This window comes from Canis aureus, chromosome 19, assembly GCF_053574225.1.
Source record: "Canis aureus isolate CA01 chromosome 19, VMU_Caureus_v.1.0, whole genome shotgun sequence".
Taxonomy (NCBI): domain Eukaryota; kingdom Metazoa; phylum Chordata; class Mammalia; order Carnivora; family Canidae; genus Canis; species Canis aureus.
Genome location: NC_135629.1, coordinates 50,262,501 through 50,280,833, shown reverse-complemented (window position 1 = coordinate 50,280,833; position 18,333 = coordinate 50,262,501). Strand labels below are relative to the sequence as shown.

Genomic DNA, 18,333 nt, shown 5'->3' with positions numbered 1-18,333 from the left:
ACCTCGGTGTGAGGGGGGAGGGGCAGCGTGCCCCCTTCAGATGGGGGAACTGAGGCTCAGATCCTAGCTGGGGTAGCTTCCACTTGGAATGGTACCTTGCCAGCTCAGTCGGTAGAGCACAGGACTCTTCATCTCAGGGTCATGAGTTTGAACCGCATGTTGAGTGTGGAGCCTATTTTAAATAAGTGGCTTCCACTCACAACACCCTACTGGCTACCCAAGTATGTAGAGGCATGTCGCCCCAGGGCCGTTCCGTGTGAGCATGGGCCCTAGGTCCTGCGTCAGGGTCCCACAGAATCATGTCTGGGAAGGGCCTCCACTGAATTGGCCGCATGACACCCACTGGCTCACTCCCCTCCTGTGGCTGTTTGAAACACCCCCAGCCCCAGATACACATCCTGAACACACCCACATCCTTTGCCGCATCTGAGCCCATGCACCCACACACTCCTGCGTCAGGAGGAGGGACACAGAAATTGAGATGGCAAGTCCAATCCAGTGGGTGTCCTTTAAAGTACCTAGAAGAACTGTAGGTCCTCAGGATAGAAGGACGGAATGTTTGTTGGAGTCAGATGGAAAAGAAATGTGCCTCAGTGTCCTTATTCAGAAACATTTTTAGCAGTGTGGGAAGGTTATTCATTGACGTTAGGGATCCCTATCAAGTCGGAAGATACTCGCCTTGAGGTGGGAAAGGAGGCTTCATCCCCTGCCCAGGCAAAGCCTGTCCGCTCTGTGCTGATTAGCGGGAGTGTCCAGACAGCACCGGGAAAGATATGATCACGTGGGATTTCAGTTCCCAGGGAGGATTGGGTATACTTCAGGAAAAGCAGCCCCAGCCTCCTCCACTACCAGAAAAGTAGGGTTTTGACAGCCAGCAGCATCAACAACAACAAAAAAAACAGAGGTGGCTGATCCAGTCACCTCAGGTAACAGGAAATCTGTCTTCACACGGAGGCAACCCCAGGTAGGTGCGAACACCACCTGACTCCAGAAGTAGGTCTTTTAACTCCAGGAAGACTTGGAACTAAGTATAGAAAGATCAGGGGAACCCAAACCATAGCATTAGGGAGTTTGCATAAAAAAGGAAATCTCTACATCTCTGGTTGTTTCTAAGTTCTGACAAATCAGCCTAATGTAAGGACATCCTTGTAACAGGTAGCACTTTGCAATGTGTATAAACAGGCAACTGAGTGAGACGCGTGGTTCTGATGCCTGGCTGCGTAAGGCGCAGGATGCAGACATCTGAGATCCTGCAAACACCGGAGATGGTGGTCCAAGGTTCATGGCCCTCACAAGCTTTCCTGGCTCGCGGGAATCCTTGTGTACTGGGGCAAGCTCTGGCAAAGCCCTGACATCGACAAACCCTAGTGACCAGGGGTGCCGTGAGCCCCGCGGGACTCTGGCTCCTCAGACATGATCACTCGGCTCCCCGGCTAAAGGGTTGGCCCAGAGCCGGCAGATGTTGAGGCTAAACTTCAAAAGCTCAAAGAAGACTAATCGGGGTTGGAATCGTAACATCAGTGGTGAAACCCAGAAATAAACTGGAATAGTCTTCCCCACACCAAATCCTGACCACTGAAATCCCTAGTGGGCACCTGTGCAAGCATGCACGTGCACACTTATGTACCCACCTAGGCCCCAGTGTATGCAAGCGGGGCAGGCACAAGTTAACACAGTAGGATACAAATGCATATAAAAAAGACTGGGATTTTATTTCCAAGTTGGCACTTGTAGAAGGCACAGAAACAAATGACTTTGGGGCACCAGAGTAGAAACAGGGAGGAGTGTGAGGCTCCCCTACCTCTACCACCTCCTAAGCGCACTTGAGACAGGCCCAGTGGTGTGGGCTCTGGCCCAGGGCCCTGTGGGTCCCACTGGCTCTGGCTAAGAACCTTGGGGCAGTTCCCCAGGAAGGAACTACCAGGGGGCAGGGCCTTGTCAGCTCTCCCGGCTACAGGGACCAGCATCCTGGGTTGGGTGGGGTGGGGGTGGGGCCCACGGTCAGAGAGAGAAGAGCAGGATGAGAACCAGAAGAAGCACCCCCAGCAGCACCACGATGGCACACCACTGTCGGCGGTCTGGGGCAAGAAGGTCAGAGGTTACAGGGGCACGGGGCACCACCCTTGCCGTCCACTCCCCCAACCACCCCAGCTGCCTTCCCAAGAGGACTTACCACTCGTCATGTGGGATACTTTGGCCATCTTCCTGAGGACCCCATCCATCCGGGACTGGGTGTGGTCCATCTCGTGAACGAAGGCATCCAGCATGCTGTCGATACCAACATGGTGTCAGTCCCCAAAAGCTGTGTGCCGAGCGCGGCCAGTGAAGGGCTCCCAGCCCACCCCCAGGATCCTGGCCTCACATGCCCTGCTCATCCAGCTCCTCCCCAACACGGCCGGACATGTGTTTCAGAACCCGGATGCTCCCAGACACCATTTCCAGCTGTTGATCCTGTTGCTCCATGATCAGCTGCAGAGTGGAGTGGGAACAGCTGTCGGCAAGGGGCCCTGAGCTGTCCCCCCCACCCCCAGGCTCCTCCAGTCCAGGATCTCCAACCACCCACACAAACCTGCTGTGTGGCCTGCTGCTCCTCGATGTAACGAGAGGTGGCTGAGGCCATGCTGACATCCAGCAGGTCGCTGGATGACTTCTGGGGAGCTGGCTTGCCTGTGAGCATCTATGGGGCACAGACCACAGGTTCAGGGAGAGATGGCCACTCAGAGCAGAGCCAGACACAGGTTTGTGGCAAATCTAGGTAGCTATTAGTCAGGAAGTAGTCTTGGGAATGGGATAGCTTGGGTTTCCCAGACCCACCACTTACTAGCAAGGTGACCCCAAGGCCCTATCACTTGACCTCCCTGTGCCTCAGTTTCCTCTGTAAATGGGGGAAATTCCTAGGGCTAGAATGAGGATTTGCCAAATTAATTCACGGAGAACACATCATATAAACAGATGTATTTAAGAATTTGGACTGTAATCCTCAAGGCAGCACACCTGGGAAGCCTGTGGGCATTGACGCAGGACTCCAAACTCGTGCAGGCCTCAGCTCCCCACCCCCTAGGTCCCATGTGGGGATCCCATGACGGGATGGAGACAGGCTGGTTTCACAACATGCAAAGAATGGATACACGACGCAGAAGGAAAAGTGTACCAACAAAAGGCAGCTGGGAGAATGCACACAAAAGCCACGAGTGGGCACACCCATGGAGAGAAATGGTATGCAAGCCGACTGCAGATGGGGATCCACTCAGAGGCCAAGTTCACGCGCTCAGATGCCCAGGTACATACACGGGAAATAAAGCAGGCATACATCCTGGAAACAGTAACACACCAAGCAGGAAAAAAAAAAAAAAGGAAATAAGCATATAGACCCACACCAGGAGGCAAAAAAAGGACTCTATACATAGAGAGGGCTCAGGTGTACACACCCAGAAAGAGCAGGCCAGGGGACAACTGCACACAGAGAAGATGGACACTGACTCAGAAGGGGCAGACAGACATCTGTGCAAGGGAGACAGGTGAACACACCCAGGTCAGGACTGAACTCAAAGGGGAGGGTCTCTCTGGGAGGCTCAGGTGAGGATTTTGGGTCCTGATGCCTTACCTCTCTATTATTCCTCTCCATGAAGGCTATGGCTGCTGGGCTGACCATGTGGTCCTTCATATCCTGGGGGCAAGGACACCATGAGACAAAAAAACACCCCAACCTTCCCACACTCACGCCACCAGAAAACTCTCCTCACCTGGACTGCCTCCCGCATCCGCTCCACGAACACCTTTCTCTCCTGCAGGTCTCCGGCTGGGAGCTTGAACTTTCCGGGGTTGGCTTCCACTATGCGTGAGCCCCGAGTCGACTGTCAAGGCCAAAGCCAGACACAACCCCCTCCTCTGCCTCAAGCCCTCAACTCCCCCTAGGTGTGCAGCCGCTCCCTGCCACAGCAGTGGGCTCTCCCGGGACGCCTTGCAACCCCCCAGGATATCGATGGTCTCCTCCAGGTCCTCGAGGTCCCACTCGATGCTGCGAAGGCCATTCCGCAGCTCATTGGTCGTCCAGTCCAGCTCTTCGCGTCCGACCGCCGCGTCCTCCTGCAGGAGCTCGCACCAGCGCTGGTACAGCCCGCGGGCCGTGTTCACCGCCTTCTGCACCTCGCTGCGGGCAGGGGCACAGAGCGGTCACGCCTGGACCCGGCGTTCCTCCCGCCCGCCACTGCGCCCCCAAACGAGTGGGGGCCTCAGGATACCCCGGTGCCCCCTGCGCACCCCTCCCATTCGGCCCCGGGTCTACCCTGACCCGAGCACCCGGAGGCCGTGCCCAGACCGCCTGGCACGCTCTGGCGGGCACGCGGGCACTAGCTGGCAGGGGAACCGAGTACCCTCCTCCCTCCCCCATTGCTGTCACTCACCCTCGGACAACAAAAAATGGGTCTTCGAGAGACATGTCACCCGCCCCCCCCCCCCCCGCCCTAGGCCGAGCCCCCTCCCCTCTCGGCTTCGGCAGCGGGTTCCTCCCAGTAGAGGGGAACGCGCCGCCACCCCCGCCCCCGTCACGTGACCCGTGCCACCATCGAGAGCCGGGACGCCAGGGCAGAAAGAGAGGCCTCGGAGACCCGAAGCGCAGAAACTTCCGCCCGTCTCACGGCCATCTTTATTGTGGGCAGAGATGGCTTCGCGGCCGCGTAGCCCGCCGCCTGCAGCAGCGTCGCAGTGATGTCTGGCTGGGTTGCGGGTCGAGCTCTTAATCTCTCGGTTCGAGACCCAGCCCCTCGGATGGTTGCTGCGCAACCTGTTTTCCTTTGGAGCGATGTGAATAATAATAACCTCCTTCAAATGAGAGGAGATTATGGCTGGGAAAGGGGATCATTCGATTCATAGATCCTCTTAAGACTTCCTAAGGCTGCACCTTGATCCTGTCATGGGCGATCGTCCCAGCCCAGGGTTGGGAAGAAGTGGGGGAAGGAGTGGTCCTCCCCACTCTCCCGCGGGGGTGGAGTGAGGTGCGGAGTCTTGTTGGGCTCTTCTGTTGGCCTCTCCCCTCCTCTTTTTTCCTACGGAGGAGGTGGCTGTGGGTGGGGGGGCCCCAGAGATGCTTCTGGGGTGTGGAGGCTGGCAGTAGCGGGAGGGGGTGGGGTGGTGGCTCTGAGGATGGTGTATACAAGGTAGTCCCCTGTTGGGGGGGGGGCGGTGGCAGGAAGGTCTGGAGAGAGGCTCACAGAGATGACTCCTGTGTGACAGAAATGTTGTGTGTGCGGTCTCCGGAAATGCACTTTTTTTTTCGGAGGGGAGCCATCACCTGAGAGGGGTCCTGGTTTGTTTCAGGAGAGATCGGAGCGGGAAGTCTGAAGTTCTTGGAGAGTCTGTGCGCCCCTGTGCTTCAGAGTCGCTGCGTAGAGTCTCAGAGAGAGCGCGCCTGGGCTGGGGACGTCATTGTGGATTCGCCGCGGTGGTGCAGGGGGAAATGGGGACCTCAGCAGGTCGCCGGAGCGTGTGTAGGGTCGCTGAATAGGGACAGTTTTAAGAAGAGCAAGTAATTGTTGAGTCGAGTTTCCCCTCCCTCCCATAAATGAGGACCGGGCGTGAGGATTCTCCAAGGCTGCATGATTTGGCGGGGAGGGGAGAAGCAAGAATACCTGGGGGAGAACCTTGTAGGGAGAAACAATTGTGGGGTCTCTCTGGGGTAACAAGGATGAAGGGGTCGTCAGCGAACCGCCCCATGTGTTGGCAAGGTCTTTGTGTAGGGTCTCGGGGAGTTGGCGTCAGTGAAAGTCCTGAGATCGCCCCTTTTTGCCAGCGGGGGTTTTCCCGGAGGCGTCACGCCTTTTTGGCCTCCGGAGCCCGCCGGGTTGGACTCCGGTCCGGAAGCCGGGGCCTACAGCCAGTCGGAGCTGCCGGGAGAGCGACACGGTTAGGGAGGGGGCGTGTTCCGAGGCCAAGGCGCCGCCCCCGCCCTCCCGGAAGGGGGCTGCCGCGGCTCCGAGCGGAGATTCCGGCCCCTGTCCTTATATGGGCAGCCGGAAGCGCCTCGCGCGCCTGCCCTACGTCATCATACCCAAATTTAGCCGTGGAAGTCTGGCGCTTCCAGTGGCCGGAAGACTCTGCCCGCCTGTCGGCGGCTGGGGGAGGGGACGGAGGGGGAGAGAGGAGCCTTCCCTTAAAGGGCCCTTGCCACGAATGAATAGAGCTTAGGAATAATTTTGCATCTTGTTTTGGAGGAACTGGATATAGGTTTTCTTGGAGCGATAGGGCGTAGCGGAGGGTGGGGCCGACGTTTTCTATCTGCTCTATCTCTGCGTTGCTCAGTTTACAGCTTTTATCCCAGCCTCGCTGCCCGGGGCGCAGAGGCGGAGCAGGGCCATGTAGTCTTAGGGGGCGCTGCCACGTGTTCACGGGGACTGTCGTGTTCCCGGGTCCTCTGTTCTGCGAGTCTCCAGCCCACTCGTGGAGCTCGTGTAGAGGGAAACTGGAGGTGAAGGTGGTGTTCGGTGTGGAGCGCACGAATGGCAGCCCGGGCTGCACTCGTGTCTGCACACATCCACTCCCCGTGGAACGGGCAGCTACGGCCCTGGAGCCAGCCGCGCTGCCCGCCGCCTCACCGCCTCAGACAAGGGGGCTGAGGAGGGTTGGCTTACGCTAGAGACGCAAGAGCTGGAGGCCCCAGTGGCCCATTTATTCGTTTAGCAAATATTGAACAGTGTCACTCTGTCTCGATATCCCCACCTGCAGAAACCAGGTGTAACAGTACCCTCCGCGGAGTGGAAATGAGGCATCAATGAGGTATTTAGTGAAGGAAAGCCCTTAACAGCGCCCGGCGGGTAGTGCTTAGTAAGCGTTAGCACGGTTACCCAACCAAAAAACATTAATAGGTTCTGATTCAAAAACCATTAATTAGACACCTGGTAGATGCTAGGAACTGTGGCCACGGAGGATGTGCCGGTTCGAACCCGGTCTTCCCCCGTGCGAAGGGAAACTTGCCGCCTACAATCAGCTGGGGTTTCAGACGCAAGCACGTGGGTGGATTCGGACCCGCACCCGCGGCTCCCCTCTTCTGAGCCTGCGCACCGGCGCACGGAGGGCCCCGAGAAAGGAGACCACCCCGCGCGCTCCGCGTGGACTCGGGAACGCTCCCCCTCACTCCGACTCCCGTCCCTTCTCCCCCACTCGGTAAATTCCACCCTGTCGCTTTAAGGAGTATCTCACCGCCGCGCGTTGGGAAGCCCGGATGCGGCTCTCTGATTGGGCGGGGCGTCTCGGTGACTTCACTCTCGGTACAAAAGGGCCCGGGTGGCGGGCGCCGGGGCAGAGCGTCCCAGCAGTGTCACGGCGTGGGCTGGCGTGAGTGGAGAAGCGTGAGCGAGCGCTTTGCCCGGAGTGCACCTGCTACCTGTCCTGCCCAGCCAGGGAGTCCCCGCCGCCCTCGCCCCTGCCGTCGAGCCGCCATGGAAGTGCAGAAGGAGGCACAACGCATCATGACTCTGTCGGTGTGGAAGATGTACCATTCGCGCATGCAGCGCGGTGGCCTGCGGCTGCACCGGAGTCTGCAGTTGTCGCTGGTCATGCGCAGCGCCCGGGAGCTCTACCTCTCGGCCAAGGTGGAAGCCCACGAGCCCGAGGTGCCCTTGCCGCCCGTCCGCTCCCCCGATCCTCGCCTGCACCAGTCGCGGGAAGCGGAAGCTGGAGCCGAGGCAGCGCCCCCCGACGGTGAGCCGACCTCCCCGGAGCCCATGGACACGCGGGAGGCGCCGCGAGCGGAGGAGACCCCAGCCCGCTGTGCCCCGCGCCCCACAAAAGTCAGCCGAAAGCGGCGCAACAGCAGCCTGAGTGACGGCGGGGACGTCGGACTGGTCCCAAGCAAGAAAGCCCGTCTGGAGGAGGAGGAGGAGGAAGGAGCCTCCTCGGAGGTCCCTGATCGCCTGCAGCCACCTCCCGCGCAAGCGGAGGGCGCCTTCCCCAACCTGGCGCGCGTCCTACAGAGGCGCTTCTCTGGCCTCCTGAACTGCAGCCCCGCCGCCCCCCCGACGGCGCCGCCGGCGTGCGAGGCGAAGCCGGCCTGCCGCCCCGCGGACAGCATGCTGAACGTGCTCGTGCGGGCCGTGGTGGCTTTCTGAGGGTCCCCGAGCGGCGCCACCGGAGCCCAAGCGCGGGCCGAAGCGTCGGCCGGAGTGCGCAGACCCGAGGCGAGGCCCGCCCCCGGGGGAGCGCCCGCCGAAACCGTGGAGAGGAGCTGCCGCCCGGGCTGCTGAGGCCTAAAGAGGGACTCTGCCCCCGGGGAGCCGTCGCCGTCTGTGCGCAGCGGCGGCGCCGAGGAGCCTGAGCCGGGAGCGCGAGCGCCTTCCGCCGAGACCTGCTGCGCCCACAGGTGCTGTCTTAACGGACTGGGACGTGGACCTTTCCCTCTCCTTCTGGGACTGGGAGCAGGGAGGCTTGGTTCTTTCAACTCCTCAGGGTCGGACTTTAGTTTTTACTGGGAGCTGTGCTGCCCTTTCAGGGTTTTTCAATAGTTGGTGTTTGCATTTCCAACCTCAGAGAATTCCAGGCAGGCGCTCCCCTTCCCCCACCAGTGACATACTTGTGCAAGCGGTCATCGTTGCGTCATGGGGCAGACGTGGGAGCTTCCTGTTGCCTTGCGTGGGTGTGGGGCCTGGGAGGAGGGTCTGGGGTGTGGACCGCCCTGGGGAATGGGAGGAGGGCGTCCTGAGTCACCTCGCACCGCTTGCTGCGGGTTTGTGCCCCACGCCCCTGCGCCTTCGGGTGCATAGCGGGGGGGCTGATCTAATTTCAGGTTAAAATTTTTCTCATCTGGTGCGTTAGAGGTGGGAATATGTTCACGGTCTCAAGCGTGACCATCCCTCAGACACAGACACAACCCAGACGATCCTGGTCTGAATCACAAAAATTGGGTGGGGGTGTTTGGAGCTCTGTAAGGCTGAGCTGGGACCAGTTGCTGGTGAGACTGGGCCAGCCCGGGGAGGGGAAGATTCTTGCCAGGGCGTTCTGAGGTCTGTTTACCTTTACTGTGGTGGATTCTGTTTAATTTCATCTATCTGGCCTTTTGCTGGAAACGCCAGATAGGAAAATAAAGAGCATTTGAATAAAGTCTTTGCGGCCCGTCTGGTTTTCTTCCCTGATGGGGGGATGGGCAGGGTTAAGGGGTCAGGAGCGGGCGGCGGCTTGCTGGGGCCCCAGAAACCGGTCTGACCGGCTATCACGTGGGCAGAGTGGGCGGGATGGGGCTGGGCCCCCTTTTCTTTGCCAGAGCATTTCCGTACTGGGTGCCCTGAGGTTCCGACTCCTTAAGCTCCCCCATATTTGGGAGTTTCTTAGAAATTCGAAAACTCAGGGGGTGGGGAGAGGTGGGCTTCAGGTGGGTTGAGATGTCTGGGGGAAATTGGGTGGGGACTTGGGAAAGATAGCAGATCTCCCCCCACCCCACCCCACTTGACCAACTGCATCCGCTTTGGCTGGGGCCCCACGGCTTGGGGGGGGAACTGAGGTGAGCTTTGGAGGGCCCTTTACACCCCTGCTCTCATCTCTAGCGGTATAGTTGTGTGACTCAGGCCGGGAAGTGAGTTCCCAGCCTCAGTTTCCTCATCTGTGAAGTAGGCCTCTAAACAGCTTTCCCGCGGGGCGACTGGAGATTTGGAAATGCCCGTGAGAGCCCTCGTTACTGGATTTGGCTCCATTCCAGCTCCATGTTAGTCACCCCAGAGGAGAAACGCTCATCATTTACCCACCGCTGATGTAGGAGAGGGGCCGCAAGGCGTTGCCCCGGGGCGGGTGGCGGGGTGGCCGTGGGAAGGACAAAGGAGCCGCAGGTGCGGGCCGCCAGGGCGGCGGGAGGCCCCGGGAAAGCCGCCGCCCCGCCTCCAGACGGCTGGCTCCGGCGCTCGGGCCTCCCGCGACCCGGGGGGACCTGACCCCGAGGCCCCGGGGTGGAAGGAGGAGGAGGGTGCGGTGGCGGCCGGACCCGCCCAGAACGCCCGCCTCCGGCTCTCCTCCGGCTGCATCCACACACCCCCACCCCCGCCTCCCCGCCTCCCTCAGGGTTCCCCCGGGGAAATCTAGCCTCGCGCGCCTCCTCGGCCACCTGATTCTTTCCTGGGAAACGGGAGACTTTAGCGCCACCCACCCGGGGTCCTGACCCATAACTCCCCAGTGGGACGTGGGCGGGGGAGAGCCCCACACCCCAGCAGCAGTTCAGTGCGTTCGCGTGGGAGCTACTCCCCCGAGAACAGAGCCCGCCCCGGGAAGTCCCTGGCGGCTGGGGAGGGGGCCTCACTGCGCATCCTGTCGCAGGAACCTCCTGGCCCTTCCTTCCTCCGGGGAAAAGGCCTGGCCATCCCCGCCCCTGCCTCCCCGGGGGTTTCCGGGCTGGGGGCTGGAGGTGATGTGGTGGGAGACCGGAGAAGCACCCCCACACACACGCACCCCTTTAAGATACACCCCTTCCCTTCCCCCCATTTCACCCTTCAGAGTAGGCAACATTGAAAATTTGTCACAATAACCAAACTCTGATGAGGTTTGGAGTTTTCACACCTTTACATGGCATTGGATTATTGGGACAGGCCCTCTGGGGAGTGATGGGTGGGCCAGGAGCTGTGAAAACTAAAAATGTCACATGTCCCTTGACCAGTGGATTCTCCCGGGAGTCTCAGGCCTGTACCAGGATGTTTGCTACAGCGCTGCACAAACTGGCACAATTTGGAAATGACCTACATGCCCATCCAACCTGACTGGTCTGGTGGAATGTGGACTACCCATGCCTCCCCAGAGAATAAATGGCCCGAGTGGGACAGGTCTACATACCCTGGCAACCTCAGAACCATGATGCCCAGTGACAAAGGCCAGATGCGGAAGTTGGGTCAGAACAGATTCCGGAGCCAGATTACCAGCTCTACTTGCCAGCTGTGCAGCTTTGAGCAAGTTACTTCACCTCTCTGGGCCTGTTTCCCTGGCTGTAAATTGTGGACAGTAACAGTCCCTACCTCTCAGGTTCATTGTGAAGAGGAAGTGAGACCATAGGTATAAAGTGCTTAGTGGAACGCCTGGGCACACCGGAAGTGTTATTTTCTTATTGTTAGAACCCTTGATGATAACAGCACCGGCCATTTAGAAGCACATAGAGCAGGACACCTGGGTGGCTCAGCGGTTGAGCATCTGCCTTCGGCTCAGGGCCTGATTCCAGGGTCCTGGGATCGAATCCCTGCATCAGGCTCCCCACAGGGAGCCTGCTTCTCCCTCTGCCTATGTCTCTGTGTCTCTCGTGAAAAAATAAAATCTAAAAAAAAAAAAAAAAAAGTGCATACAGCGAGACAAGCATGTATGTAACACGTATACAGATGCTGTGCTTATCCCAGAGAGCTGGGAAAAACAGTTCCTCCAGTAGCTGGGTGTGAAGGGGGACCAGCTCCCCTCTCAGGTCAAGTTTGGCCTCATCCTAGTGATTTGACAGGGTTGACTCTTCCCTCCTCTAGGCCCCCACATTTCCGGTTTCCTCCCAGCCTCTGTCTACACTCACCCCTTTGTAGGTAGTCTCATTCCGTCTTAGGGCTCTAAATGCCAGTCTATACTGACTCCCATATTTTGTTCTCCATCCTGACCCCCTCCCTGGGCCCCCAGACTGTCCGAGCCCCCTCCCTATGTCAACTTGTGGGGCACTAAGATATTCCAAACAGAACAGGACCCGCAGAGAGTTCTTGCTGTTCTCTGTCAGCTTCTCAACTGAGGAATCCTCCTTGAATCCTTTTTTTCTCCTTCCCTCGCGACCACAGCATGCAGTCACGGGTGCCGTCAACTTGACCTCTCATTCCACTCCACTCTCCCCACCATCAAGACTCCCGTCTTTAGTGTGAGCTGCCATCACTTCTCACCCGGATCAAGGCCGAGGCTTCCTCCCAGCCCTTGCTCCTGCCACAATCTAATCTACACGGCAGCTCCACAGATTTTATAAAATGCAGATTGGATAATTTCAGTCTCCAGCCCCCCCTCTGCTTCATCCACAGTGGCCTCCTTCCCACTTGGAGAACAGGCCAAGCATGTTCCAGCCCACGGCCTTTGCACTTGCTGCTCCTTCTGCCAGCAATGCTCTTCTCCCAGACACCCATCCTCACTTTCTTTGGATTTCGGTTGAAATGTCACCTCCTCGGAGTGGTCTTCTTTGGCCACCTGATCTAAAATGGCTCCCTTTTCTGCCACTCAGCTCCTTTGGCCCTCTTTTTGGCCTTCCTTAGAACACTCCTCATTATCTCAAAGGGTAAATTTATGTTCTAGTTAGCATCTGTGCCCTCATGCGAATGTCACTTGCACGAATGTCCAACACAGGCCTGAAAGAGGGAATGAGGCTGTCTGGGGTAGGCAAGTGCTAAGAGCTTAATATTTATTGTCTCATTTACTCAGTGGCTTCTTGTGACTCTTAGAATTTCCAACAGTTGACAGGATTTCTGTCATATCTGCGTAAGGACTGTACTATTATTTATCTAAAAACTTTTCTTAAGGTAACTCACTTGTTAATCACTAACCATACTTAGAAGGTAACAGTTAATAAAAGTTACAGTGAAAACAAAACAATGTCATAAGATCCTGCTGAAACAGTAGCCAGTATGAGGGTCCTCACAGCTTTATTAATTAGGAAGGGAGATTATCAAGAGTTAGAGACACATTATTACCATAGCAAGAGGCCTATGACTAGGTGAAGACTGAAATCTAAAAAGAGAAATGGAGAGATTCATTGTCATATTTAAATATCAGCGCTAAGTCACTTTGCTCACTGTTTCGGAGTTAGGAAAATTCTGCTTCTAGAAGAGAGACAAAGCTACAAATGTTCCCCATTTTGGGCCTCTGTTTACTGACACTCCGATCAAGACGTACTTAAAAAAATTTTTCTTTTTCTTTTAATAGTAGCACAGTTGCAGTTTTACATTTGTTTCTGGGGTTGTCTCTTCTAGCCTATGGCCTCCATGCGAGGGCAGAAACGAGTCCAGCAGGTGCTCTGCTAAGTGGTTTTTGTGAATGGATGATGCATTTGCAACTCTCCTTTGAGATCGCTTCTTTGATCCACTTTTGACGGATCGGGAAACTGAGGCCAGAGAGGATCGCCCTGCCGGAGAGCAAGCAGAGCCAGCTCTCGCCGTGCCCGCCGTCCGGAGATCCCCTCCCCTCTCCGCTGTGCCGGACCGGCGCCCCGCTGGGAAAGGGCAGGGCCCCAGAAGCAGCACCCAGACCGGTTTGCCGGGTTCCGGGAACCTGGGCGAGGTCCGCGCGTCCGAGACGGTGGAGACGCAGCTCTTGGCCAGGCGGGGCGAGGACGGGACTTGATCTTCGCGAGGAAATTTGAGTCCGGGGCCAGGCGCTCGGGGTCTGTAACTAGCCGCCGCGCGGGGCGGAGCCGTCTGGGTGTCAATCGCGGGCGGGGGCGGGACCCACGAGCCTCGCGCTCTCCTCCGCGCCCCACCCCTGCGCGCGGCACCGAGTGACTTCCAAGAACTCCCAGGGTCGCGTGCAGCCCGGGCCACGCCCCTCGCCCCCAAACTGGTCCCTTCTGGATCCCGCCCCGGCCCTGCGCACGTGGCCCCCCACCCCCGAGCTCTCCCCGGGGGTGCGGGGGAGGGACTTGGGGGGCCCGCGCCGGAAGGCGGAGGCCGCGGGCCCGCTCGCAATCAGGTAAATCGCGGAAAAAGTCGAAGGGGAAATGGGGATTGCCAGAGTTTGGGGCCCACGCCGTTCACCGTGGTCGTGGGGGCTGCTGGAACCCCCGTGTGCCCGGAGGAGCTCAGATCCACACCTTCCCCACCTGCGCCCAGAGTTGCTCTCACTAGGGTTCCTCTGTGTTTCCTGAGGCTCAGCCTAGGGCTAAGTTCCGCCCACTGCTGTGTTAAGGGGAGTTTGGGTCTCCCCACGTTTGTGTCCAGGTGAGCCGAGCCCAAGGCCTGAGGCCCTCCACCTACTTGTCCGGGCTTGAGACCTGCCCACGCCCACGCCCATGCCCACGCCCACGCCCACCTCCCTGTCTGACCTTTTTTTTTTTTAAAGATTTTGTTTATTCGTGAGAGACAGAGAGGCAGAGACATCTGCAGACAGAGAAGCAGGCTCCCTGCGGGGAGCCCAATGCAGGCCCCGATCCCAAGACCCCGGGATCACGACCTGAGTCAAAGGCAGACGCTCAACCACTGAGCCACCCAGGCGTCCCCCTGCCTGACCCTTTTTAACGCAGCCCTTTTCAGCAGAAATATCCCTGGGCAGCCCCCACTCCGCCCCCTTTTTATTTCTCCAGCCTTCCAACGTGCGGGGCCGCAGCACATTGTTGACTCTGGGTTAAGAAAATGATCCCAACATTCACTGCCTCCCCTGCTCCCCCTCCCCCCACCCCCGTAACCCCTCAGCTCCTTCCTGCACCTAGGCGGCTCCCCTGGCCCCCTGGGGACCTGCCTTCCCCCCCTGCCACCGACTGGCACCAATTAATTTCCTCCTCAGCCGGTCCACCCACATCTGGTGGCCAGCTGCTCGCCCTCGCCCTGCCCGCCCCAGGGTCTCCCGGGGAATTGCTAACAGCTCCCCTCCTCCCTGCGCCCCTCAAGCCCTGACGCCCCACCAAAGCACACTCTCCCCCCCTCCCCCACCAGAGTCTGCTAATCGGAAAAAGCTGACAGTTAGGACCTGGAGAAGAGAAGATCTGAAATCAGAAGGAGGAGGGGTGGGGTGTGAAACTTTCTGAACCAGAGACGGGGGTGGGGTGGTGGCGTGGAGGGAGGGGGGAAGGCAAGAGCTTAAGTTGTACCTAAAGGCTCGAGATCAAAGTTTTCTGGCTTCCAGATGGGGACTGCAAGGAGGGCTGCCCCCACCCAGGGGCGGGCAAGGCTGAGCACCCCCCTTCCTCGGAAACCCCCTGAGACGAGGCGGCGGTGACAGCTGTGCCCCAGCCCGCGCCCGGCGGGCTTCCTTTTCCTGTGCTCACTCTCCCCGACAGGCTGGCCAGCAGCCTGGAGACACCGGTCAGGCCCTTTTGAAGGGGCTCCCCAGAGGGTCTTCCTGGATGAGGGGGAGGGGACTGGCTGAGAACAATGGGCTTCTGTAGCCGCAGGACGCCAGGCGCTTCCTGTTAACCCTTCCCTCGGGTTGCAGGGTTGCAGCTTCGGGGAGCATCTCAGAGGCCTGGACTGTGCAGGGGGACAGAGAGGGGATTGGCAAAGTAAGCAGACGTGCAACTCTTTTTCTCCTGTGGTGGGTTTTGTTTTCAAAAGTGATCAGAAACCGTGAGCTGAATGCAGACCTTACCTTCCTCGATGGACTCGCAGTCTGGTTCTTTGCTTTCTGCTGAGCTGAGGGGCTGTACAGCCTGGGGACAGGGAGAGGCCTCCTTTGGGAGAATCCACGCTCAGCAGTGAGGCCTCCCAGGATCTCTGGGGGTGGGCTTGGCTGGCCTGAGGGACCCAGGTGAATCCAAGATCCAGCTATGTTTGCTGGATTAGTTATGTTTCCTGCCAGATTAGCTGGAGGCCACACCCCCTGAGCGAGTCCTTGGGTGGTCTGGGCCTCAGTTTCCCTGTTTGGCAAGTTCTCCCATGAGCCTGAGAGGAGCACCGCCCAGAACGACCTGAGCTGGGGGTCTTGGAAACCTTTTGCTGTCCCTTGGAGCCCTAGGAAGCCACGCTGGGGAATTAGCTGCTCTGTTAATTGGAGGATTCGTGCAAAGTCCCTACTGTTTACAGAGCTAGCCTGAGAAGCTCCCCCTCAAGGGATTCTGTGAACCTCCATGAGCCTCTGAGGGCCCCTCGAGACTCAGCATCCGGCCCTGGAGGCTTTTGGGTAGTTACAGACCAGATAACATGCCCTGTTTTAAGAAGAGACTACATACATAGATGCCTCCCACCAGCCAGGTACTGTGCTTGGCTCCTCTCCCATATTCACTTACTCCTCGCTACAAGCCTAGGTCAGAATTAGACACTTTCCCTGGTTCCATTTTACAGATAAGAGAATTGAGGCACGGAGCAAATGTGTGTCTAGTAAAACAAAGTCCATTATTTTTCTTTCTCTCCTGGATTGAGGTGGGGGTGGGCAGGGGTTAGGTAGCTTGTCCACACCACTGGACTGTTGCTTGTGTATATCCAGCAGCTTATCTTCCGTTCACCGATAAGGAAAGAGAACCCAGGGGTGTGAGAGTCACGTACCCCACATCTCACTGCCACCCCGGGCAGCCTTTTTCTCTCTCCTTCCATCCTCAGCAGAGGGCCCACCAGGTTTGCCCACCAAATGCCCTCTTTAGTTTTTAAGGGCCACTTGCTAGGTGACTTTGTACCACCTTTTCTCCCCCTTTGGACAGCGAGAACCTTCCCAAGGGCAAATATGTACACGCTCAACCCGAGGACTTGAGGAGGACAAAGTAGGTTTTGGGGTTTTTTTTGGGGGGGGGCGGTATTTTGTTTTTTAGGTTTTTTTTCCTGTTGTTTTTGATAATCAATATTTACTGAGCAAAACCAAACTTCTAGACTGGAAAGGCCCCCTTGCTGGTGTCTGGAACAGGAAGTGGCTCACTGCTTTTGCCTTTCAGACCGGAGGGCAGGCGGGGGAGGGCCTGCTGGAGGCCCAGCAGCTGGGGTTGGGGCTGCTCTGGGGTTTGGGCCCCAGGCCAGCCTACCGCCAACCAGCCTCCACCTGAGGCCCCCTTACCCCCCCTCCTTCTCTCCCATCTGTGGCCCGCCCTTCCGGAATGAACCTTGTCCTGGCTGCTGGCCACCAGGAAGGCAAAGCAAGCCTGCAATTACTCACTGCTGGGTCCCTGCAGGCTGCAGCTCTGGGCTCCTGGGGTGAGGGTGGGTGGTGCCTCGAGACCCTTTCCCTCTCAGGCTCCACATGGGGGTGGCGGCTGGAGTCTGCAGCACTGAGTTCCGTGTAGCCTCCAGCCACCCTCGAACTCCCCACGGACACTGCCTTAGCAGCAGATCCTGGAATTTTCGCAGTGCTCTCCTGTCCTTTGGACAAGGCCTTCTTTTCTGAGTGGGGTGGGTGTGAAGCCGGTTCTGAGGCCAGCTGAGAAACGGGCTGCGAGAAGGGGCCTTCGCAGGGACCAGCAGAGCTCTCCTTTCAGCCCGGGGGCTTCTCCTCTCACTGCTTTGCTTTGCTTTGCTTCTGTGGCTGCTGTGAGACGAGGCTGCCCTTGGCAAGGGAGGGCCCTGAGGGACGCCGTGTGCATCAGCGGCCTCTTCTGTGTCTTCCAGTGCAGCCTGGGCCTCATCCTATTTGCCTGTGCCTCCTTCCTTTCTCCTCGGGCTTGTCCCGCTTTCTCCGGGCTCTCAGGCGGTCCACGCTCCCAGCAGTTCCACTGTCAGGCTGGGAAGGCCGGAGCCAGGATCCATCCCCAGGGCCCTGTCTCAAGCTTGGACCTGGGTTTCTGGTCAGAGGGGGAGGGTGGGCTCAGTCTCCTCAAACCAGGAACTCAGTCTAGGCTCTGTGGCTTCCATATACACAGACACGCTCACACACAGACACACACCCCTGTACACACACACACACACACACACACACACACACACACACGGCTCCTGAGCATTCTCTGCCCCTGATTGTCCTGGATTGGCCTTGTGTGCCTGTTCCCTCCTGTCAGTGACTTCCCCCTCTCCTTGCAGCTGGTCTTTACATTCTAGAAAGCTGGGAGGGGGCGGGGAAGTTCCTCAGAATGCTCCTGCCAGCCACACTCCAGGGTTGGCCAGGCCTCACGCACGCACAGAGCCATATGCTTCCCGCTTGGTGCTTGTGGCCAGCGTGAATCCTCCCTGAAACCTTCTCCTCAGCTCTCTTGCACCTGAGCCCATCCTGTTCCGTTGCCATGGCATCCACGGAACCCAGAAGCCAGATGGTCTTGTGTCCCCTAATGCCCCTTCCGGGCTCAGGCACTTTGAGCTCAGCAAGTTTCCTCAGCACCCCTCTGTCCTCAGCATGCGTCGAGGCTCTGTGCCCGGTGGCTCATCTTTTCCCCTGGTGACTCCTGAGTCAGGCAACAACAGCACTTGTCCAAATTCAGCTCATAGTGTCAGGTTTTTGTTTTCTGGTTTTGTTTTTAAAGTAAGCTTCACACTCAGGGCACCTGGATGGCTCAGTCTGTTAAGCGTCTGCCTTCAGCTCAGGTCTTGATCCTGAGGTCCTGGGATCGAGCCCCAGCATTGGGCTCCCTGCTCAGCGGGGAGCCTGCTTCTTCCTCTCCCTCTGCTGTGCCCCCTGCTTGTGTTCTCTCTCTCTTTCTGTTAAATAAATAAATAAAATCATAAAAAAAATAAAGTAAGCTCTACACAGCATAGGGCTTGAACTCACAATGCCAGGGGCCCCATGACAAGTGTCCGATTTGAATTC

The 18,333-nt window shown here is 58.1% G+C and overlaps 3 protein-coding genes across 4 annotated transcripts in view; 1 reads left to right on the top strand and 2 right to left on the bottom strand.

The window, feature by feature from the left end:
• Nucleotides 1-1,693: 1,693 nt before the first annotated feature.
• STX10 (syntaxin 10) lies at nt 1,694-4,955 on the bottom strand. Of its 2 annotated transcripts, none has more exons than XM_077859746.1 (8): nt 4,404-4,955; nt 3,969-4,150; nt 3,744-3,826; nt 3,605-3,667; nt 2,570-2,677; nt 2,367-2,469; nt 2,174-2,268; nt 1,694-2,078 (listed from the first exon to the last, which is right to left on the bottom strand). In XM_077859746.1, the coding sequence occupies exons 1-7, from the start codon at nt 4,436-4,438 to the stop codon at nt 2,180-2,182; spliced, it is 663 nt and encodes a 220-aa protein (XP_077715872.1). In that variant the 5' UTR covers nt 4,439-4,955; the 3' UTR covers nt 1,694-2,078; nt 2,174-2,179. The 2 variants fall into 2 exon arrangements, with proteins under 2 accessions (XP_077715872.1, XP_077715871.1); XM_077859745.1 differs by having other exon boundaries at nt 2,363-2,469; nt 4,404-4,951.
• Nucleotides 4,956-6,261: 1,306 nt separating this feature from the next.
• IER2 (immediate early response 2) lies at nt 6,262-9,090 on the top strand. Its single transcript, XM_077859747.1, has one exon. It carries the CDS (start codon nt 7,434-7,436, stop codon nt 8,100-8,102), a length of 669 nt encoding a protein of 222 aa, XP_077715873.1. The 5' UTR covers nt 6,262-7,433; the 3' UTR covers nt 8,103-9,090.
• A 3,768-nt stretch (nt 9,091-12,858) lies between these two features.
• LOC144291127 (uncharacterized) overlaps nt 12,859-18,333 on the bottom strand; it is a 6,022-nt gene continuing 547 nt past the window's right edge. The window contains exons 2-4 of the mRNA XM_077860853.1: nt 15,265-15,705; nt 14,768-15,146; nt 12,859-13,356 (exon numbers count right to left, since the gene is read on the bottom strand). Coding sequence (XP_077716979.1) covers nt 12,986-13,356; nt 14,768-15,146; nt 15,265-15,705 — 1,191 coding nt within the window. The 3' untranslated portion in view covers nt 12,859-12,985. The remainder of the gene's footprint in view (nt 13,357-14,767; nt 15,147-15,264; nt 15,706-18,333) is intronic.